General features: G+C 40.4%; 2 protein-coding genes across 3 annotated transcripts in view; one reads left to right on the top strand and one right to left on the bottom strand.

The window, feature by feature from the left end:
• Positions 1-18,504, bottom strand: part of TSPAN8 (tetraspanin 8) — a 221,067-nt gene extending 202,563 nt beyond the window's left edge. The window contains exons 1-2 of one of the 2 annotated variants that reach the window (XM_057316262.1): positions 18,405-18,504; positions 15,658-15,861 (exon numbers count right to left, since the gene is read on the bottom strand). The gene's annotated coding sequence lies outside the window, so the exon portion shown is untranslated. Of the gene's footprint in view, positions 1-15,657; positions 15,862-17,063; positions 17,494-18,404 lie in introns of those variants that run through there. The other variant, XM_026500024.4, reaches the window with a different exon arrangement.
• Positions 17,591-24,727, top strand: part of LGR5 (leucine rich repeat containing G protein-coupled receptor 5) — a 123,588-nt gene continuing 116,451 nt past the window's right edge. Inside the window, exon 1 of the mRNA XM_026500022.4 lies at positions 17,591-17,985. Within this exon, the coding sequence (XP_026355807.2) occupies positions 17,774-17,985 (212 nt within the window). The 5' untranslated portion in view covers positions 17,591-17,773. The remainder of the gene's footprint in view (positions 17,986-24,727) is intronic.

The following is a 24,727-nucleotide window of genomic DNA, read 5'->3' as shown; positions in this document are numbered from 1 at the left end:
AAGAACAAGAACAAGAACAAAAAGAAAATTAGGTCTTTGCCCAATGAGAAAGTGGTGGACCAAGGATCTAAACTCAGATAGCCTGACTCTAGAGTCAACACTTGAAGTCACTTCTCCAGAAGAAGTTTTACAGCAATGTCATTGAGGAAGCTAGCAATCAAGACAATATTTTCGTTTTTCAATCTCATCTAATATTTTTGAGCTGAGTGAAAGCTTAGGCATCATTTCATCACCCATCTTTACAGGAGAGAAAACTAAAGGGATTTCACAGTAGTAATGGAGAAAAAGAGATAAAGTGAGCAACAATAAAAAGCAAATGACGGCAAAGTAAAACTACTTAAGTAAAACAGAAGAATAAGTGATATGTCGTATTTATTAAAGTTCTCTTTCTCTAAAGTACTAGTTTTCAAATCTATCCAAAAGAGCATGTGTGTGAGAATGTAAAACAGAGCACCCACTTTGGAAAATAATTTGGCAGTTCCTCAAATGTTAAATATAGATACGATCCAGCAATTCGACTCTTAAGTATACACACTATAGAATTGAAAACATGTGCCCACATAAAAACTACTTGTACACTAATGTTCATAGTAGCATCGTTTATAATAGCAAAAAAAGTGGAGACAGCAACCCAAATGTCCACCAATTAAAGAAAAGATCAATGAAATGTGGTATGTCTATAAAATGGAATATTGTTTAGCAATAAAAATCAATGAAGTACTGATACATGCATCCTACAATATGGTGAACCGCAAAAACAGCATGCTAACTGAACTAAGGCAACTGCAAAAGACCACATAACAATATGATCCCATCTATACAAAATATCCAAAATAGGTAAATTTATAGAGACAGAAAGAAGGTTAGTGGTTGCCAGGACGCTAGGGGCAGGAGGGAGTGGAGTGAGAAACGAGGAATGATGGATAATGGATGGGAGGTTTATTTTGGGGGTGGTGAAAATGTTTTAAAATTAGATTATGATGATGGTTGTGCAATGTACAAATACGTTAAAAAATTATTGAATGACACACTTTACACGGGTGAGCCTTGTGACATGCAAACTATATCTCAACATGGCTGTTAAACATTGTTTTAAAAAGAGCAGGTGTGCTTCCTTCCTTTACCACAGGGAGCGCAGCAGCAACGGTAAAGGAGTTCATCCCTGTCTTTTAGCAATACTTGCACTCTCTACATGCCTTCCGCTAAAAGCATCACTCCACCAGCAGAGGGAGCTAAAACAATAGCTTTACCCAGTTTCTGCTCCCAGTCCTGTTTCCTGGGAGGACAGAAAAAGGATATTTCCGAATTAAGAGAAAAAAGAGGATAGTTGATTTTTATCTTTATTTAGCCCCATCAAAATGATATAAAAGTTGATATCAATATTCATCTCTTTAAAAGAAACCCACACTGATACACACTTACATATTCCAGCTTCTCAATTGCGTGATTTTTTCCGTAACATAAGAATGTCTAGATATAACAGAATAGAATATGATGTCTTGGGGGCCTGGGTGGCTCAGTCGGTGAAGCGTCTACCTCCGGCTCAGGTCATGATCCCGGAGTCCTGGGATCAAACCCCGCGTCTGGCTCCCCACTCGGTGGAGAACCTGCTTCTCCTTCAGCCCCTCACCCCTCATCCAGCTCGCTCTCCCTCTCTCAATAAATAAAATCTTAAAAAAAAAAAAAAAATATGACATCTAACCCAATCCTTCTGCGCTCTTTCCCTATCACTTGCTTTTAAGGCAGTCTATGACATCCAACTGAAAAATCGAGTTAGCGTAACTATCCATAAAACGTCTTTATCGTTACCGACTACATACATGTACCCCCTGTCTTTGTTCGAGTTGTAATATCATCGTGGTGCTTAGGCTATTAGTGCAAAATACATTTTACCATTTTTGTTGTACTCCAGGCTGAGAAGTTTGTGAAAGGGCATTCATTTATTCAAGAAATTATATTGCATAGCTACAATAAGCCAGGGAGTAGTGAAAGAAAGCCGGTATAGAAAACTTGCTCGTGCAGCTCACATTCACGTGGGGGAAACGTGATATTAAACAAACATGCAAATAAAATGTAATCCTAAACTGTTGTAAGTATTTCAAAGGAAAAGCATAAGGTAATTAAAGAAATGATAACAGGGGGTCTAATTTAGATTGGGTGGTCAAGGAGGATCTCTAAAGAGGAAGCACGTACGCTGACAATAAAGGAGAGAATGTTCCAGGCAGATGAAATAGTATTATGCGAGTCTTGAGTTTAGAAAAAACTTGAAGGAGCTTCAAGAAGGCCTGGGGGCTGGAGGACAATGGGCTGAGGGGGAATGGTGCTGTCTGAGGCTGGAGAGTAGGACAAGCGCCAGGTCATGTCAGGCCCTGTAGGCTATAGAAAGGGTCTGTACTTTATATTAAATATAATGGACAGTCATTGAAGAATTGTAAGCATACAAGTGGGTTATCAGAGTTGCATTTTTAATAGGCCTTTCTGGTCAGAAAGTGGAAGCGTGACTAAAGAGGCTCAAAAGTAGAAGTGGGAAGAGCGTGCTCGTTAAAGAAATCAATACTTTTATTTTGAAAGCGATGTGAGGTTGAGGCGGCAGGGGCAATGGGAAGTTGTAAGATTCATTCTAGAAAAACAATACATACTCTCTGGCCCATTTCATGACAGGCTCCAGAACCGGTGGCAAAATTCTATGTTCAAGGTAGTTCTCTACCAACCCCAATCCCAGCTACATCCTCAAAAAAGATCAGCAACTATGAAAAGGATAGCCAAGTACACAGTAATACTGTTTGTTTCCTCTATAGGGTTGGGTAGAATGAATCCTAAGAGAGACAAAAAAAAAAAAAATCAAACCACTGACATATTTCCTAGAGAAAATTTGTCTAATTAAAAAATGCATACGTGCTTCCTAAAGTTTCGGGCCCCGGTTGCGCCAGCTGTTAGAGTTACGATGGTGCATCAAATGAGGGTAATCAATTTTACACAGATGAGGAAAGATAATATTTCAAGCCGTTCTTTGGAATTAACTAAATTTGTATGCATGTTGTAGTGGAAAGAGCATGGAATGTAATTTCAGAGGACGAGGGGTCAGTTCTTACTCTACCACTTACCAGTCCTGTGACTGGGCAATTTACTCAACTTCTCCAGACCACTAGTTCCCCATCTGTAAAATGTATATGATGACAACATCCACCCCACAGAGTGCTTGTGAACATGAAATAGGCATTGTAAAAGCTCGATGGCTTTCCGTATCATTATCTTAAGAATGTACTTCCAAAAATTTAATCAATTCCTCCAAATAAACTTCTATACAACAAACTTCTATAGAAATCATTCTAGAAAATTGCATTCTCTTTAATAACATTTTAACATAATTAGCCATGTAAATCTAATTCAATAAGTTGGAACATTTTGGGGTAATTTTCTGCATCAAAAAAAGCGCAAACAACTATTAAAGCAGCTGGCTATAAATTTTCAGTATTGTAGAAGTACAGCGTATTTGGAGAATACAGACACATGAAACACATGGAATGAACAAAACGAAGGAATGACACTTGGTTTCTAAAGAATGAGGCCATTAATTTCTAAAACAAGTTTTATCTTGGAAACAAATAATTGTTCGCCTTGAAAGAAATGTCAAAACACTTTCAATACCCCAGCTCCATGACTTACTCATTATATGACTTTAGAAAAAGCCCCTTAACCTTTGCAAACTTCAATTTCCTCACATAAAAGGGAGATGATAGCACCAAATTCATAGATTTATTGTGAAAGTGACATAAATTCAAGCCTGTCAAGCACTTCTGCCCAGTGCTTGGCATAAATAGTGTTATAAATAAAAGTCACTTGTTTTTTGTCTTAGTATCTAAAAGTATGTTTTTGGTTTGTTGCAAAGAGAATATTTTTTGGGTGTGCTATTTATCTCAGATATTTTCAAGCAGATTAAATTACTTCTATTGTTATTTCAAAAAGGTCAAATGAATCATTCCAAGTAGACTCTGTTCCCATCACTCCGTCAAAATTGCTCTTGTTAAAATTATTAATGACCTGCACCATGCTGGTCAATAGACAGTTCTCCCTCTTCTTCTTAAGTCTATTAGGAGCATATTTTACTGTTAATCATGCATTCCCATCTGATATGTTTTCTTCTCTTGACTCCCAGTACACATCTTTCTCCTGATTTTCCTCCTCCCTCTCTGACCCCTTTTTCCTAGACTTTCCTGGTAATGCTTCTGTGTCCCAGCCTCTACAGTTGACCTGTTATGGGGTCGACTTCTGAGTATTTCAGGCTCAGGCCGTGGATCTCTTCTCTTTTCTCTCTGCACCCACCCCCTTAATGATCTCAAAAAGTCTTGTGGCTTTTAATAACTCTTATATTCTGACTACTATCAGTTTTAAGTTTCCAGCCTTGAGTCTCCGAATGCCAGATATATATATTCAACTACACACTCAGTATTTCCATTTAGACATACAATATGCTCTCAAAATTAACATGTTCAATTCCAGCCTTCTCTATCCCTCAAATCTTTTCTTCCCACAGCCTCCCCATCTCAATCAATGGCAAATTCAATCCGTCCAGTTGCTCAGGTCGAAAACCTTAAATTCTTCCTTGATTCCTCTCTCTTTCTCACAAACCCCACATCCAGCCCATCAGTAAATTCTGTCAGCTCTAGTCTCAGAACATATTCAAAATCCAAACCCTAATCCAGTCACTTGTCGTCACCTCCCTGCTACCACACTGGCCCAAGCCATCACTTGGATTACAACAGCCTTGCCTTTCCACTTAGCCCTCTTCATAAATCATCTATTCCCCACCTAGCCAACAGAATGATTCTTCAAAATGTAAGTGACACCAAGGTGTTCCTCTGCTCAAATCTTCCAGTGGCTTCCACCTCACTCCAAAGAAAATCCAGAGTCCTTGCAACAACCCTTCCCTTCTCAGTGCACGTCGCTGCCCTGCCCTCCTTGCTGCCCCTCAAACATGGCAGGCCTGCTCCCGCCTGCTCGGGGGCCTTGGCCTTTGTTATTTCTTCTGCCTGGAAAGGTCCTCCGTGCAGATGTCTGCGAGTCCCACTCTTCTACTTCCTTCAGCTCGTTGCTCAGATGTAACCTCTCCGCGAGCCCTGCCCTGGTCATTCTACCTTAAAATTGCATTCACCCTTCCTGCTCGCACACTTCCTAGCTCCCCATCCCTGCTTCATTTTAGCTAATCACCTCCTGCTAGCCTATATATTTTAGTTATCTTATGTGTTAATTGTCTGTCTCTCTAGAATGTAAAGGGAGAGAATTTTCGTCTGTTTTGTTTGCTTACGGTGTCTCCAGAATCAAGAACTACATCTTGCCTTAGCAGGCACTCAATAACTATTGGTTGAATAAGTGAAAATGACGAAGGGGTAGTTTTCCTAGGCCAAGAAAAGATGGTAATTAACCTTCTAAATATAATTAAAGCCTTAAGGCTTTTGGCACTTACGTAGATCAATTTTAAATTTTAAAAACTTGCTTATGAAATAAAATCTCTTATAGCACACATAACAGTTGGTCCCTTAGCATCCAATAGCCTGTGTGTGGGGTGTGTGTGTGTGTGTGTGTGTGTGTGTGTGTGTGTGTCTGCGTCTGTATTTGTGTCTGTGTATACATATACATACATAAATATATATAACCCACCAGGCAAGCACATTCCTTTTATAGTACCTCACTAAGTTTAATTTATACATCAAACTAGAATTTAAGCCTTCGCAATATGCTGCTGCTCTTTTTCTTCCAAGCATTACCATTCTTGCTTCTTTTGGGGGGTTAACAGTGATTCTTTGTAAAGCAGCCCCCCTCTGGAATGATAATTAATATGTACAAGAATTTAAGTTAAAAGTCAGGGAGCAGCTTCCCTTCTTTCAGTAAAGTTTTTAACAGAATGAAAACAATCTATTTCTTCTTCCTAGAATCTAGGCAAAATAGCCAAGACGGAAAGAAGTCACAGGATATGTGAAATTCCCTCACAAGTCCTTTATTAACCGCATTTTTTTTTTTTGGATTTTCATGTTTGGTTTTTGTTTTTATTATCCTCTAGTACTTCAAAAAATTCTGATCCTTGTAAAAAGCTATCCTACAGCTCAATAAATTGGCATAAGATTCTATGTTCTACTCATCAGATATATTAACTAAATATTATTATTAGAAAGTTTTCTTTCACTACTCTAAATTTATCAGTTATGGACATGATCTTTTTAATACCCTTCTGCTACACACCTTTTAAATTATTTCTGTTGTCTTACCCACATTCTGTAAAATAAACAAAAATTTTACAATTTTAAATGGCTTTTAGCGAAAAATTTTACATATTTCAACAATTTCTAAAGAAAAACTAATTTTTAAAATTCTATTAATTATATTTTCCATTTACACTTCACAATAAACTAAATGGTTTATTTTTTTTTTTCTTTTTAAAGTGGCCTCTTCTTTTGGATTTATCTCCATTTCCAAGGTCTGTAATACTCACTTCTTTTTTCTTTGTAACTAATACACCTATTCCTCTGAAAGAAGATTTGCCAGATTTTTGCCACATGTTCTGTTTTGGGCTATGAGCACAGGCTCTCAGTGTGAAGGTTGAAAAGCATTTGGAAATGGAATAAAAGCATGTTGTCAAATGTTTTGAATTTCATGGAAAAAGACAACATTTTCTGACATTTTATATATAGATAAATCCACAGTACAAAACAACATTAGAAGTCAACATTTGTGTCAACTAACAATTGACCTTCCGCGGTGAAGGGGAGTGGTCACTCAAGATTTCTTAACACTCTGTACAAAACACTGTTCTTATTCTTGAAAGATATCAACTTAATAAATTTCTAAAGAAGTTCAGCTACTCAATAGCGTTACCTGTCTCCATGCTGAAGACAACACACACCCCTCTTACAAAACTCAAAGCTGCCTTAAAATTAAGGTGTAAAAACCCCTTTTATCAATATGATTCCTTGTTCCATTTTCTTTGTCCACTTGCTGCTAGCATGAACTTGCAACCAACAAGCCACCACCACAATTACACAGCTTTATGAGCAATGGAAAATTAGAAAGAGAAAAAAATGCCTAAATAAAAAAAGGAGACGAAAAGTAAAACTGCACTCCCACTAAATAAGAAGGATAATAATTATATTAAGGTTCAGTGTTCACTTCATCTGTCCACGAGAAGGATTGCTCAGCAAATTAACGATATAAAAACCATTCTAAGGAATGTAGCTCATTTTTGCATGTGATTTTATTTTATTGTTTCACCCATAAATCTTGTTTCCCAAAAAGATCATCCATGGCACTCAGGTCAGTTTGTAAACAAATATTTGTGCGTGTCTGTTTTTAATCATTGTCTGTGACTCCCACTAGACCACTAGCTTCAGGAGGCCAGATTTCTGTTCTACTCTGCCTTGTATGTTCAGTGCCAAACACAGTGCCAAGTCCAGAGTAAGTTCTCAATAAATATTTATTCAACAAATAAATAATTGTCCCTTTTACAGCACTCCATGCCTAGCATACTTGAGTCCATAATAGTGGTTAATAAATTCTTACTGAATTGCATTAAGAGGATAGTCTTGAGGGAGGTGGTTTTAGAATTACACATTTATTCCTTAAAATACTGAAATAATAATTGGAAGTCATTTGTAACTTTCCTTCGGGCATGTGCGTAATTTGACATAATTTTGCTAAACCCAATTCCTGCTGTAGTTTTCTTTTCTGTTTGTGCCCTAAATTATTAAAGGCATTTCTTTTCAGCAAAACATATGACTCAACTTTTCTCTCCCTCAAATAAATTATTCCTCCAGGTATTCAAAATTAGTAGAGGGTGTACTTACATCAACTTTCCATTGATTAGTAATTAGTCTTGGTGTTGAAAAACTAGGAGTGTTTAAATGTAGCTACACACTAGCATCAACCAACCAGATACTAGTTGCTTAATAGTCATACTTCTTCTGAATATTCTTCCTAGTTAAGTAACTGAAGAAAACCTTGTTTCAGACCATGTACATGAAGCCTTAGTGTTCCACTGACACCTGCTTCATGCCAATTAGGATGTAGCTTTCAATCAGACACAAAATGCCTATGGTATCTGACACTGTGCCTCTCCACCACCCTGGCCACAGGCTCTGTGGGCTTCCTTCCCATGCCCTCTTTTAACCGCTCCTTTTTGGTTTCGGCTAACTCCTCTTCCTGAATTCTCCTTTAAGTGTCAGTAGTCCTCAAATTTGTTTTCTCTTTCCCTTCTGTCTGGGAAGCAGCATAAAGTAGGGCCTGACAACAGCCTGCTTAAGGTCAAATCCCAGATCTAACACTTTCTAGCTGTGTGATCTTGAGCCTCAGTTTCTTCACCTATGAAATGGGGGTTTCTATAAAGTGGGTGTGTTAACAGTACCACTCTCATTGGGTTGTTGTGAGGATTAAAGGAGAAAATACCTAAAAATGCGTACAACAGTTCGTGATGAGTAGTTAGTACTCAAAAAGCGTTAGATATTTACCTACAGTCTCTTCCTCCATCATTTCATCAGTCCCCACACTTATATTCATCATCTTTCAATATCAGTATCAACCATGACCACCTTATGAACCGAATTCCCAAACATAAGACATCTCCCCTGCCCTCTCTCCGAAGCACCAGTTTGATTACCCAACTGAGTCTTGCACCACTCAAACTCAACACATCCAAATCTGGACTCTTCTTCCCCAAATCTGCTCATTTTCAAATAGCACCACCTTTCTACCAAACGGTCAGCTTGGAAACTTCTCTATTTGTTGCATTCCAGCTGGTATACCGGCACAAAGAGTGCTCAGTGAGAATACCCTGAGCCAGTGGTCTTTCGCCACCTTCTCCCTTCAATGAGCCCCCCTGGCCAGCTGCCCGAGTAAGCCTCCTAAGGAATAGTTACTTCACTACACATCTTGTATTCCTCTTGTAACTGACTCATCAAACAAACATTTATAGAATGCCTTCAGAAACTATATTATGACCCAATCATATAAAAAGGATTAAGAAGAAAGACATTTTATAAGAAGAAATAATAAAATAGATTACTAAGGTAATATATGAAGTTTGGTACCATCAAAAAAAAGTTGGGGGGGTACATTTGTGCCTTCAAAATGCACCAAATTTCAGTCACAGTGTGACTGGAAAAGCTTAAGTACAATAAAGAACTTCAGAAAAAATTTACCAAAATATTTGTCACAATAATTGGTTAGGACACCGATGCAGCTCCTGAGTTTTTGGTTTTTAGAGCCCCGCATCCGGTCTACCATCGGGAGAAAGCAGTACAGAGAGGCCATTGCATCAAGCCTGTGATCAGGAATTTATGTCTGGCTCAAATCAAAGAGTCCACATCAAGAAAGATTGGAAGCTGCAAAGGTGCATGTTATAGTCTGCACCTTTCATGACCTGGGGAACTTTTCTTAACTGCAAACTCAACATATCCAAAGTTAAATTTACCATCTTCTTTTCAAAGCCCACTCCCTTTCCAGGGCTTAGATGCATGGCTTTAGAGTCTAATAGACCACAGATTCAATGTCAACTCTGCCACCTATTGGCAGAGTGACTTTGGAAAGTTTTTTAGTTTCTCTGAGCATCATTTTCCTTATTTGTTTAAGAGGGTGATAATATTTACCCTACAGGATGAGAGGAATAAATGAGAAAAAGAATGTGTTTAAGTCACTTAGCACAGCACCCAGCATAAATAAGGATTCAATAATAACAATATTTTGCAGTAAATAATCACCATCTACCCAATCTCCCAGGCTAGTGACAACAGAGATGTTACCGCTGTTCTGTTCCCTGGAGTTACCACAATCATCAAGTTCTGCCAATTCTGCCCCAGAAATATCCCAGAAATCTAACACCTGCCTCCTCCCCATGTCTACTACTATTTGCTGACTGCTGTCTCTTGCTCAAATCTGCATACTCCAATCAGTGATAACTCCTGACTCCTGCTCCTACCACTCATCTCTAACTTCTCCAACAGTGCCCTGTGTGGACACTAACGTTCTCCTTTCCCAAAGATGAAATATGATGTCATTCCCCTGCAGGAAGGTGCCTGGGACCCAAGGTGCACCAGGATCAAGCCCGAGCTTACCAAGACGGCATTTAGCAACCCCCTTCTCACAATCCCCCTGCCTTGGTGGATTTCTCCAGCTTTACTTTATGCTAGTCTCCCAAGCCTCACATGTGTTCACCCTAAGCTAGAGCCACCTTAATCATCATCTAAAGATTACATTTTGTCCCCATCCAACTCCCAAGGATATCCTACTACTCCTCTTCACTTAACAAATTCCTGGTGCCCTTGTGTATGAAGCCTTTCTCCAAGGCAGACTTGGTTGCCCCTCCTTTTTACCCTAACTGCATTTTTTTCATCCCTGGGTTTTACATCCTGAATTTTAATGATCTGTTTTCCGTGTCTGTCTTCTCAACTTAATGGTAAATTACTTGAAAGCAGGCACCATATGTAGTTATCCCCCACTCCCAGTGCTGGGCATCTATCCCATATGCAAGAGTTGCTTTTGATTAAATACACTCTAATTAAAACTACGAACTGAGGCTCTACTGACACTGAAAACTGAGGTATGCTAAATGTAACTCAGATTGTTTCACTAGCAAATATTCCCAACCAAGGTGAACTCAAAATTTCGTTATACGTTCCACTCTCATGTGAAACCACAGTAAATGTTCAAAGTACTCATGTCATTAGTAAAAGAAAAAAAAATTGAAAGACCTATTTGCCACCTTCTATCCTACCATCTCTATAGAGTTGAATAGACTTTCTTAAGCAGAAAACTCTTAAGAGTTCAGAAACTCTTACTTTCTAACCACGGAAAGTCCCTTATCGTCACCATATATTAAGTGCTTACTGCACACAAAGCCCTGTAATGCATTACCCCTCCTTCTACTAACAGTTCTACAAACTTGGTAGAAACTATTTATTTGTCCTCACCTTGCAGATGAAGAAACTGGGCCTCAGAGATGAAGTTGCTCCAAGTCCCACAGGTTGTAAATGACAGGGCAGAGATTTGAACCCCGGTCTCTGAGAATCCAAACCCCACACTGTGCTACTGTCCCATGCAGCCCTTCTCATAGATGACCCAACCAATGACCCTCATGCTCTTCCGCCCACTCCCAGTAATCCTGGTGGGCAGTTAGGAAGAAAATGGGAATGGGAAAAAACAGAGAGACTGTAAACAAAGGAGAGTGATGGTTAATAAGGAAATGAAGGGGATCATCCCTTAGAAAATACATATTTCTTGAAAGTGCAGTGAGATTTCTTTCTGCCAAGTACCAATCTAAAATCTATGCAAAAGAAGAAAAATCTATGAAACTTAAAATCAAAATGTTAGTCCCAGTTAAAGAAAAATTAAAACAAACAGGCTCATTTTATTAACCCACAAACCTAACAACACTCAACAAAAGGTTTCTGTAAATTTTAATTGCAGCAATCTGGACAATGTTTTATTATGACTCATTTAGTTGAACCACAATGTTTGTGCAATAGATTTTGCCCTGCTTTATGAGACTGTAATTGCAGAGAAATGCTACTATGCATACTCAATTAAAATACACCAGACTTATCAAAATAAAGCATTTTGGGAAACAGCATGCTCTGTATTTATTTTACTTTACAAATCCTGCAAATCCATAAATTTGTTCTTCTAGGTAAGCTCTACAATTTCTTCTCCATTGACTATTTCTAACATCTCTGGTTTTGCTTTTCTGAAATAGGCTTACCAACTGTTATTTATTCTCCAGTGTTTGAGAGAGCTAACTCCTAATATATAGGATGTTTTCTACTAGCCAGTTCCCAAATACGCGCCCAGAGCAGAGACAGGAGTTCTGCCCGGTACTCTGCAAAGGGCAACGTGTTCAGTGAGGGCCACTCACTCATCTGAGCTACTTCCTCTCTCCTCTGAGTCTTGTGCTTGATGGTACGGGTTCTTACACTCCTTTTTTCTTTCTTTTTCCTCTGAAAATTGCTTAGGAAGTAAATATTCCAAATGTAAATATATAGGTCCATAATCCCTTTGCCAAAAACATCAGGGTCACAGAGGCTGCCAAATGCAGAATTTGGGGAGATTTTAAACTAAACCGTATCGAGAATGAAACCCCAAGTATTACATAAAACTCCCAGTGGAAGCCGGGCAAGCACCCTGCAATCAAGGACATCTATATTTCTGTGGCAAACTGAATGAACGAACAGGAAAGGTAAGAAAGACGGACTCGCAGCCAATCGGTTCAGACTGTGCCACCAAATTTGTTTCAGAAAACCTTTCCCTTTGCAGAACTCTTAGGATTTCGGAACTGCAGATGAGGGGTTGTAGATCTGTATGTACTCTAGCAACAGGCCTTGGGGGAAGCAGTTCTGGGGATAGGAACCTGTTAGCACCTCATCATTTCGGAGTAAGGTCTATGCTCCGTCTGTGCCCTGCCATTTAAGTATGAGCATGTGGACACTGTAGATGGTTAAAAACCCGAAAAGTATACTTCTAAAAAGACCAGGAAAGGATCCATCATACTGGGCATATGGAAGAGTTTGTCTGGATACTAAGGGAGTATTTGACAGAATTAAATAAAGTGTGTGAATAGGCAGTAAGATCATTTAATTTGAAGTATTTTATTATCTTTTTCTCATTTATTTTACTCTTAGTTTGAAAAGAAAAATCTCCCCCAGTTCACATGTGAGTTTGATTGAACATACATTCTCAGGAAGCCCACCACGTATCAATCAAACCATGTTCATTATCACACATGAAAGAAGAGAAGAGGAGCAAAATGAGCTAAAGAATTGATAATATTATATACCACTGTCCTTTCTTTTAGCATGTTGTGAACATGTGGATATATTTAAAGGTTTCCTTTACATTGGATAATATCAAAGACAGATCCAATTGATTTTATATAACAGGCTATTTCAAAGTAATGAACTAGCTGAACTAACACTTTCTTGCAAAATAAATAACTCTTAAAGAAAATGATCTTTATTCTTAAATCCTCCTCCCTTCTCAATTAGTTAGATTTTGTTGGTGAAAGGAAGTTAAGAAATTCAGCATAAGCCTGATTATATCATGAATGTAAAATGAGCAGGGCAAATAATGGGCTCTATACTCTTTCAAACAAGTTAAATAAGTCCATAATAGCCCACCAGTTGTGTAAACACTATTTCACTATACTTGTAAAAGAAATATTGACTTACCTGTTAACTAAAATTATCCTGGCATGCTTCAACTAAGCTTATTAGTAATTCTTGTGGTGTACGTGAATGTTTTTAGTTGTGGACTTTTATCAAAGATTAAAGAATTAGGAAATCATCCATTTAGCAAGCCCAGAAAGTAGGCACGTACCAGATCGTGCTTTACCAGAATCGATTTTAGGAACTTGCAATCAAAGAGTCTGAGAAGTTATAAGTGATTTAAATTCTGGCATAAGATTCTCCATTACATACCAGCTCGTGAACACTGAGGCACCTTCTAAAATCATAAATAAGAACATTTCACCCAGACAAAATACTAAATGAACCTACTTTAGCCTACAAGCTTTCCTACCACAAGTAAAGGTATTGTTGCTTTGCTCTGACATCTCACCAGGATGGATTCCTGTGAGTTCCCAAGAGAAAACAGAAATGTATGTATTTAAGGGGAAAAAACTTGAACAGATACTTGCCCCTACTCTTCACATAAAAGCCACCATTCTCTGCTCCAAATGGTTCCATTGCAATCCAAAAGACTATACTTTTCTTTCAAAAAAATATGTGATAGGGTCCATGGCCGGCTCAGTCGGTAGAGCAGGCAACTCTTGATCTCGGGGTTGTAAGTTCAAGCCCCACAATGAGTGTAGAGATTATTTAAAAATAAAATCTTTAAAAAATAAAAATTTAAAAAAATGTGAATTTCTTTCTCAATGAAATGGCGGTAAACCCAAGATCTTATCCAGTTTAAGTCCATATGTATATGTGTGTATATATATATATATACACACATATATATACACACATATACATATGTTTGGGGGGTGGAGGGTGGTGGTGGTGGCGGTGGCAGCACTTAGAATCCTCAAGGCATTTGAAAAAGTCATAAGATTCAAGTTAGAATTTTAGTTCTATCACTGACTTGCTGGTCTCCATTAGGAAAACCACTTGCATTTCCTATCCTTAAAATTGGGGTAAGAATAGTGTCTATCTCATAAGGTTGTTATGAGGATCCAGTGAGGATATGAACGCATAAAGGGCTGAGTCAATGCTGATGGTCATTATCATGCAATTTGAGAACCTGATCTTATAAATTAAATTATTTGCCACAAAACAGACAGACTACTGCTCAGGGTCCTTACGAGTTTTGTTTTTTTGTTTTTTTAGTGTGCAAGGAATCTGATTTGCCGTATTCATCTTTTTTAGTTCAGATAAAGTGACTAACATACATGCATTCAAGTGACAAAATTACCATTATCATTCTTATTTCAACCTGTATGATTTTCTATCTTTTAAGGTCTACAAGACCTTGGGGGTTCATCAGATCGCTCTTAAATGTCCGCGCTTCCTGTGCTTTCAGGTTTTTACTGAGCACCTTGCCTTGTAAGTGATCACACCTAAATTCTCACTACCTCAAACAAAACGAAACCAGATTGATTGGTTCACTAATTTGGAGATGATAGGTAGAAATAGTCTTAGATTCAGGTGTTTAAAAGATGACCGTAGGATTCTGCCTCTTTCTTTACTAATGCTAATAATGTCCAGTGAGTTTTCTCTACAGCAGAATGACAGCGCCCCTGACTCTAATTTTCCTTGTCCTTACAACTCAAGAAGCCAGAGAAGATCTTCTCACCCCAGGGTCTATGACAAGCCCCCAAACAGATTCAGATTGCTTTGCTTGGGTCATATACCTGCGCAGGGGCAGGGAGGCAGAGCCACCCGATAGCTTCACCAGAACCACTTAAAGGTTCCCAAGAAGTGTGGAGTGTTCCTACCAAAAGGAGAGAGGAGAAACGTTGGCATGCAGCTAGATATATAGGTAGGTAGATAGACAGACAGACAGGTAGATAACAGATGCTCAATATACCTGGTTTCCTTCAACACAGCTGTCTAGCCCCATTTATTTGAATAGAAATCCCTCTACTCTGCATGAATTTATTAACAAGTTTTAATTCCCGAAAAGAAGAGGAGAGGCACTAACACAGGTTGAAAATCTACTCTGCTCTAGGCCAAGTTCCAGACATTTTCACATTTAGGACAACGTAGGTGAATAATTATCCGCCTTTTACAGAGAAGGTAACTGAGACAGGTGGGCTCATTCTGTGCCTCTGATCAAATAGCTTGAAACAGGCAGAACCTACATTCAAATCTGGTTCTGCCTGATTCATTCTACAACTAAAGTGCTATGCTCTTTTCAGCAACCCTGAAGTCAAGAAAGTATTGCCAAAAGTTTTTAGTCAGACAGTGGACACAACCATATTTGGATGCCTGTGTTGATAAATCGATCAGTCAGTAAATATTTGTTAGGTTTGGGGTCACCACTGTGAGCTTCAGTCCTACAGGTAAAGATAAGACAAATGGCCTAGTTCCTGCCTCCAAAGTTGTCACAATAAAATTGGCAAAACAAAACAAATATGCTTTCAAGAAAACTTCAGAACGAAATTTTGTGGTATTTACGACATACTGTTCAGTGAGATTCATCTTCTGGGGGATTCCCCTTTTAGACTGCAAGCTCCATGCGGAGAGCTAACTCGCCCCTCAGCTCGCTGCTGCATCGTGATCACCGCGGTTCTACAAATATTGGCTGCTTGATGATTAATGCAGACTGTGGTCATGGGAGTTTTCATAAAAAGAATAAATCTTGAGTTGCACTTACAAAACAAGTAATCTGGGGAAAGAAACAAGTGGGAAGGAAAATAGGCAATTAGTAGGCATTCTATACATGTGGAAGAACGGCTGGGAGAAATAATAACGTGGGAATAAGCTGAGTGATGGTAGAGGATATGGTGTGCATCGGGATAAGTGAAGCAACAGTCCAGAACCGGGCACTGCCCTGATGTCCAGAAACCAGGCTAACTCACAGTTTTCAGCAGTCACTGTCAAATTTTCCAGTATCTGGGCCACAGCTCCTTTATTTGCAAAGCGAGGAGGATGGAGTTTCTAATTCTTAGCTACTCTGCCCCTCCATCTAATTCAGAGAATCACAAACTTGCGAATGACGGGATTCACCCAGGAAAAGGACATGTTCATGATTGAGGTCCAGGTACCTATATTAATCATAAAAGCTCCACAGGGAATCAGCCAGGTGTGGGGATCACTCCTTCAATGAAGGTGGGGAAACACACCTAACAAAAAAGAAAAAGAACTTCCCAATTGTAAAATTCTGAAGTTTATATGGGAAATTCGGTGGGAAAGGCTAAGTGGAAGAAGACGAAGAGAGGCCTTGAGAGCCAAAAGGGTTCTCCACCTTCATGAAACAAGGAGGCATTGTGCCCTAAAGAGAAAACTGTGCATTTTTGTGAGTTGATATGGCAGGCTTGGGCTGTCACCTCTTTCAGCCACTCTCTCGGGTCTGGAGACGTGTGACTTGTTCTCTCGCTGAGGCCTTCTCTCCAAGAAAGCCCTACGTCCTCCTTTCTCCCGTAGTTTCAGCGTAGGGCACTTGCTGAAGCGGGTGAGAACACACATTCTGCACTGGTACTCGGCAAAGGTTCTCCCTGAGCCCGTTGCCTCTCGCCTGGGCGGGGGGGTGGGGGGGGGGGGTGGGGACGGGACTGCACTTAGAGAAGGCTGGGGGCACTGGGCAAGAAAAAGCCCCTCCCCGAACAAAAGCAAACAGCCCCCGGTCTGTCCGGCATTTCTACTAAAGGTGACTTTCCAGGGGATCCTGAAACACTTCAAAAAATAACCACTTCGACTTCTCGCCCCAAGAGTCAGGAAGGCCGAATTGCAGTCCTTGCTCACGAGCCGTATTTATTTAGCCATTAACCCGGCACTTTGATTTTAGGGAAAAGCGAGCTAGACAGTGTGTTGTGAGGTAAGGATCAAAAAGGCCACCCATCGTTCGCCAGGGAATGCGTGCCTCCTTACCCTGATAACGGTTAACTATTTTTCTGGATTGAATTTTAGTCTGTTTTTTTTTTAATCACTCCATGAATTCCTTCCATTATTTGAAGTGGGCTTGGAGGAAGCGTGCTGCATCCTTCGGTCTCCGCGCAGCTGTGTCCCTCAGGCAGGTCCCTTTGGGCTCTCGGATCTGGGTCGCCACGACGCAGAGGGGAATGAGGGTGGGGGGTCCCCCGGCCCTCACACGGTGTTGAGCACCGGAATCCGCCCGGCGGCGGCCAAGCCCGCGCGCCGAGAACTCGCCTGCACCTCTCGCCGCGAGCCGCCTCCCAGCCTGCGCTCGGGAAAGGAGGGAGGGGGCCGGAGGAGGGAGAGTGCAGCCGGGCGGGGGGTGCCTGGGAAGCCGGGCGGCGCTGACGTCACTGGGCGCGCAATTCGGGCTGGAGCGCTTTAAAAAACAAGCGTGCGAGCGGAGATGCTGCTCCACACCGAGCAGGCGGCCTGCAGCAGCAACGCTCTCTGCCCCTGCGGCGGCTGCAGCCAGGGCCGCTGCCGAGGCCCGCGTGGCGGCAGCGGGCACGGCCCAGCCCCGCGGCGCTTCTCCTCTGCGCCCCCGCGGTGGGGCAGGAGCGCGGCGCCCAGCGCCGCAGGCGCGCTCTAAGCGGCAGAGGCCCGCGGCGACCCGGACGCTGCCCTCCGACCGCGGGTCGCTCCCGGCCCCCTGCCGGGGCACCATGGACACCTCCCCGGTTGGCGTGCTCCTGTCCTTGCCGGTCCTGCTGCAGCTGGCGGCCGTGAGCGGCTCGCCGAGGCCCGGCGCGCTGCTGAGGGGGTGCCCCGCGCACTGTCAGTGCGAGCCCGACGGCAGGATGCTGCTCAGGGTGGACTGCTCGGACTTGGGACTCTCGGAGCTGCCCTCCAACCTCAGCGTCTTCACCTCCTACCTGTAAGTGCGCCCCGCTCCGCTCCGGGAAGGGGGCAGATCGGGGGGGACCAGCCTGGGCGTCTGGAAGGGACCGGGCGACTTTGCAGAGGGCATCTTGGACAGACGTGTTTGGGCCCCAGGGAAATGCACGTGTCTCAGGGGGAGCAAGAGCGCACTTTTTGGGCCCACAGAGAAAGGGCTTCAAGTGCAAGCCCCGGAAAGCGCTAGTGCGTCGCCGCTTCCCGATGCAGCTCTAGGCAGGTCGCAGGGCTCCCGGTGTAGGCATTTGCTTGCAGTGTGGACATTTGCGCCCCTAAGCCTGCCCAACTGATCCCTGACCCAACCTCCCCTCCGTGTCCAGCCGCGTTCCACGAAGACACGGGCTGTAAAAAGTTTCCCCAAAGGAGAACTCCAACTTGCCCAGCCCCAAAGGAACTTACTGTGCATCCCTTGCACGAACGTGTGATGTAACCTTTTTCTTTGCTTTGCTCTTTCCTTTTTCTCTTCTTTCTGCCTTTTTCTATTTTTTTTTTAATGAAGTGATTAAAATGTGGCAACCACAAACCCTGATTAGAGCTGCCAGAACGTTATCTTTACCTTTGGCTGCCCAAGCCGCCCTTTGAAGTGCCCGCGGCCACGGTGTAATCTTTAACCATCTCCTCCTCCCGGGGAGGAAAAGGGAAGTGGGCTGAAGGCGGCGGGGCGGGTAAACAGCGGCGCCGACAACCCAAAGGAGACCCAAAGCTCTCTGTCATCCCTCGGGGATCCTCCCCCCACCTCCACCCCCACCACAGCCTCCAGAGCCCCAACCGCGAAGAGCAGGCAACGGCTCATTTCATAATGTTGTCTCTGAAAAACCGAGGCCCGAAGGATAACAGGTGGTTGGGTAGATGAGGTGACCTAGGAGGAACCCGATTCTTGGGGGCAGGGTGACTACTTCCCCCAAACCCATGGAGTGTCTGCGGCTCGGTTCCTTCGGGCACAGAGAGACGAGGGTCAGAGGTACTCTGAACAAGGGGTCACGAGGTGGTCACAAAGTGACACGTTTAGGTTTTAATTCGAGTTACTACGGTGAGCCCACCCCAAGCCCACGCAATCCCAGTTTCGGCTTCTCTGATGTACCTTGGCAGGAGCGAGTTGGGATGTTTGTGTGAACTCGTTCTTTCCTCTGTTTAGTTGTTTTCTGGAGAAAAGAAACATGAAGAGGCTTGCACAACTCCTTCCGCTAGATAGTGATTCTTTTTCTAGAGACAGAATGAGAAAAAAAAAAAATTTTTATTTGCTTTAATATTGCGTTGAAAAGAGGGGACCATCCTGCTAGATTATAGTGTTAGCAGATGGCAGTCCCCTTCTCATCTACCCTAGAACTATCTTGGGTGCTTTTCTTTAGTTGAAAAGATAAAATTATTTCTTTCCCCACCAGGTTTTCCTCCACTTGCACTCATTGCATGTGGTAGTGATATGTTTACAGTGATGGAAATGACCATTCTCTAAGAATTCACATTTTCTTCCTTCTCAACAGCTGTCTCTACTACTAAGTGAAATGTTCATCCCCAGCCTCTGGTTAAAATGCAAAACTCATTGTTTCAAGAATCATGTGGTCTTCTGTAGAGTGAATTTTTGAGAGCAGTTTGGCAACTGCACTTTAGAGCCTGGAACTATTCTTCCTCATCACCCTGAAGAAATTGATTAGATACAAGGGAGGTGTGCAATCCCTCCAAACACTGATCGATTTAAATCATGCGCTTGTCATAAGACATGTTTAAGGATACAGAAAATAAATTTATGAGTAATGTCAGGGTGCTTTTTTCTCCCACTTGAAAGACTGAACATTTGTTAGGCTTCTGTTACTAAAAGTTGGCATCAAATGCTGTTTCAGATTATTTCCCGCATACCTCAAATGCATTTAACTGTGTCCTCCATGTGAGAGGAGATCTTACTGCCACCGTTCCTTATCTATCTATCATTATAGATAACCCCTCGGAGTTAAGATAGCATTAGGAAGTTAATTGTCATCTTTTTCTCGTGCTGTTTGATCATCACCTGTACTCTGGCCTAAGGGGAAATTTTCTCAGTGCCCTATAAAATATTAATTTCGAAGCATCTGAAAAGTGTCACAGTGAATGTTAAATACTTGCTTCTCGTGGCTAACACGTCAGGCACCATGAGTGTTAAATGTAGAAATCAGTCCTGAAGCAAATAACCAAACCGATGTTCTTCATAAAGTGCGGTTTCAGAATTTGGTCTCCTTATCGAGTACAAAATGTCAGGAGCCACGGGATGCCCTTTCTTGGGGGTAGGGGGCGGAGGAGTTGAGGGGCTTTTTGGAGTTTTTTGGGTTTTGTTTTTCCAACCACAGGAACGCTGTGCAGACATTAAGGGTAGATGGTGCCCTCTTTTGGTTACACCTAGAATTATCTGACCATTTCTGTTTCCCTTGTGCACTCCTAACCTAAAAGAGAAATTTTTATTTACTCATATTCAAATACATATGCATGTGTTGTACCAGTTTCCTTATTTTAAGAAATAAGTTCCCTTTGGTCTTGAAAGAGATCACGAAGTTCCAGCTCCATACCGCTGGGGCCCCGTCGTAATGAAGCTTTGGCGAGAACATCAAACTGTGCCAAGGACTGATGTGGGTAAAAAGCCAGACTACTATCTTTTATTGTTTTAGTAGGTTATCACCATTTATTTGAGTCAAAATATTATCTCTTAATCTTCCTCCCCTCCCCACAAAAGAACAAGCATTTAATTTTCTCCAGATTGATGACGGCAAGTTGCAGCTGGACGTATTTGGCAAATGGATTTGCCATCATCTGATAGCTGGCTAGTCAGACTCGTAGGTAAAGAAAGTTTCCTGAACCTCTTCCTATAAGGCAAGAGCTATTTATGTGCAGTTTTATCATCTTTGTTCCCCCAGAAAAGCTCGATCTTAAGCCAGTCTAAACATTAATATTAATTCTCTTTTCTTACTGAACTGCATTCCCCAGTAGATCTGTACTTGGACCACTGAACATGGTGGAAACACTGGAAAATCTCAATCTTAATCTTCTCTTTCTCTCTCTCTCTCTTCCAGTCGTTTTGGGCTCTGATTTCACAAAATAATAAATAGGCTAATAAAGCTCCCTCTGCATTAAAATAAGGAAAACACTAATGTTTAGACATAAAAGCAGGCAATAATTGTTTACAGTGTTTACTCCATCTCAATCTACCAGTAACGATCTGTCAGAGATTAAGTAGCTCTAGCAGATAATCGTATTATACGTAAATTATTTTAATGCATGAAATGTGAACATTTTTTTGGTAATTGGGTCTTAAAAATAATTTCCCCTATGCTACTTAGATATGTCTTTCATCCAGTTAGTGTGGCATCCAGATGGAAAACTAAATCCTTATGAACATCCTAATATTGTTTTAGTATAGAAAATATACTTTTCTTTATTGATCCAGAACAGCCATTTTATTTTTAAATGAAAACTGAGTTTTTTCCTGCTGTTGCTTAAAGACATGAACATTTCATCCACAAGCAAATTCATGTCACATGAACCAAAGGAGCCAGGAGAATGACTATTTTTTTTTAATTTTTGTGTAGCTTGCTTACTTTTCCATATGTAACTTTATAACAAAATTTAATTTTACACATAGTTAGCAAAACTGGTATTAATAAAAACTGATCAAAACCCTCAATTATAACTAATTAAGTATGGCCCTAGTGTCATACATATGTTTTAAGCATTTAAGATGCAGTTTCAAAATTAAAGAATATTTTTAGAATCTTCTTTGAAATGGTTTAATGTATTTCTGCTTCCCTGCAAGCAAAGAAAAGTATTTTAAATCAAGGAAAATGTTTGTAGTTTAGAAATGGTTACAAAAGCCTTTAGCTGTTATAACAGTCTTAAAATTTAGATCAATTGCAAAATTTATGTAGTTTGCTCTGCAGACTGCTTTCAAAATTCGTTGAAAATAGAATGATGTCAATGACTTTTCTTCATTTTAAAGAAGCTCTTTCTTTTTCTCCAGGATTCCCAGGGTTGTTTTAGTAGTGTTTTTGTTATGGGGGCAATTACTGAAACTCATTGACTAAATTATTCCGAGTGATTTTTTTTTTCTTTCTAAGCAGTGGTTCTGATTCAAACAATTTTGTGGCGTAGATTTAAAATAAGTATTTTATTGAATATGATCAACATGTGCATGACAGAGTTTGTGTGACAAGAATGAACTTTTACATATAAGAAATATGATCTTCAATCAGATCTTTAGTCTTTTTTTGTCCTTATGCGTTTTCTTCAAAGTAAAGGAGCTCTGATAGCAATCACAAACGAATTAGAAGATTAGAATTAAAAAGAAGAATCTTTGTAGTTAAATAAAATGTGTTTTGATAATGGAACCATTCCCATTTGGATGCGTTTGAAGAAGTTCAAAAACACTAAACTGGTCTATGATTTCTCATAGTTAAGTTTTTTAACTGAACTATTTGATTTTTTCTTTTAATTTCCAAGGCATCTGTCAAGGCATAGAAGTAGAATCCTTGTAAGCAATTAACCCTGAAAAGCTGTCATATAATTAAAGACATTGCAGAATATTTGTAGTTTTATAACTGATACTTAATAACTACTGACCTTAATAAAGCATTTTTTATATTTTTTCTATTAAACTCATACATTTAAGTCATTTTAGCTATAAAATGAAGTATGTTTCCAATTAATCCAAATCATATGCCATAAGATAGAAATGAAAAACAGTAGTGAGCTCTGCATTGAGCAATTCTGTGGAGTATTTTTTGTTTTTGTTCAGTTATTTGTATAAATTTAGGACGATGCTAAATGGTACATTTCTTCATAAACACCCCACAAGTGGATATTTCTGGTAAATTTAGTTCTTCATGAGAAGGCAAATTCCTTCCTATGAGATTCAACCTCTTCACTCCTGTTGCAATGTTTTCTTTTAGAGTCTCATTTAATAGCACAAGGACGAATCAGACAGGCATCAGAGCCACAACTGATATATTACATACCAAAGAAAACAAGCCGATTATCTAGTCCTGTCGCTATTTTTGATGTCTCTTAGCAGAATTTCATTTGTTAGATGTATCCATGAGTTCTAACCTCCTGCAACTCTTTTATTCCCGTCTCTGTCAGCTTCAATCCACATTTGTATTCACTCATTATAGACAGCCAGCTACAACAGTCAGTTTCACCCAGGGAACTCCTTTTCTACGGGAAAGGGGAATATTTCATAAGCTATAGGGTGGAATTTTTTCATAAAATTTTTCATAATTCAAAATTAATTTTGTTCTCCAGAGGTAGGAGGCAGGCCCATTCTTGAAATCCCTGGCATTTTCTTCTGCCTCTCCCAGTGACTTTTTTTAATTACATTGGTAGAGCCCAATGGAAATGCCTTATTTGAAACTGGTAGGTAGAAGAACATTAGTCATTTGATTTCAAGCGATGGAATTACATTATCTAGTGGTAATACTGAAAGAATGTGAACAGGGTGTCCGCAGTAGGAGAAGAGCTGTATAAAAGATGCTTCACAAGCTGGACTCCTTCTCGTACCTTCATATATTTATTACCCCTGTTCTCAATGTTTAAGTCTGGGATTGGAGAAGCAGAAATTGGCTTTGAGAGGACACAGAGGAATGGACCGTGTCCGTGGAACGGTCTTCCTTTTAAGGTCAAGTGGAATAACACTTCAGGATGTGATGATGAGCTCTCTTTCCTTCAGGGTTTATCCTCCTTATTAGACTGTGGGCTCCTCCAGGGTAGGAAATTTTCCACTTTATAACCTAAGCATCCACACCAGTGCCTGACACTTACGGGATGTTCGGTAGACATTGACAGTGTGGGAGTGAATGGAGTTGGCTGAGCCAGCTGCTGAAGTCCCAGTGGCGAAAAGAGGCCCGTTTGCTGTTTGCTCCTGACAGAACCACACGAGGCTCTCCAAGGTTGTGGCCCAGCCCCACTTGAAATACAATTAAATTGTATTCAGCTTAGAGGATGCAATGAGTTGTTTATTTTAACAAACACACCATAATTTACATATCTCAATCACTTTATTGTAATAACAGCTGACATTTATATTGTTCCTCCTGAGTACTAGGCATTATGCTAAGTACTTTACTCATTCAGACGCCCACAAACACCCTGTGACAGAGATACTATTATCATCCCTAACTTGCAGGCCTGTCGGCTTATTCAGGGATATTTGCAATTGCTCCACGTGTTTGGGGACTTCTCTGAAATTATCTTCAGAGCCAGTTTACCAGAAACACAATGAAAACCAGCCTTCTAATTTATAGTTATGCCTCACAGTAATTGTAATTGGTGCTGAAATATTTCGGCACTTTTTTTTTTTCAGGAACACAATTTATGAAACTCTAATACCAGAAATATTTTTTCAACTAACTGGGAAGTGCAATTTTTAATTTTCAGTAAAGTGAGAATAACATTATATAGCTGAGGACCAATAGTTTAAGTTGAGTAGATATCTTTTCTTATATCCATTTTCTTACTACCACAGAAACAATTTTTCTTGTCCCCAAGTCAAAGATAAATTGTAATAGCTGCTTAAGTAACCTAAAGAGTGATCAGCTGAATAATACCTTCCAAGTCAAGAGTAAGACTTCTTTTTTTTTTTGGTCTATGACCAGATCTATGTGTCAAATAAAGTAGCGAATTCTTTGGAACTATTTCGCAAGTCAGAGAGAGATGAACTTTCTTAACAGGCAAATTTTATTTGAGTTTGAATTCACCTTTAAAACTGA

This window comes from Ursus arctos, unplaced genomic scaffold (assembly GCF_023065955.2).
Source record: "Ursus arctos isolate Adak ecotype North America unplaced genomic scaffold, UrsArc2.0 scaffold_21, whole genome shotgun sequence".
NCBI classification, from domain to species: domain Eukaryota; kingdom Metazoa; phylum Chordata; class Mammalia; order Carnivora; family Ursidae; genus Ursus; species Ursus arctos.
The sequence above is the reverse complement of the archived record's forward strand: the minus strand, read 5'-3'. Positions and strand labels throughout refer to the sequence as shown.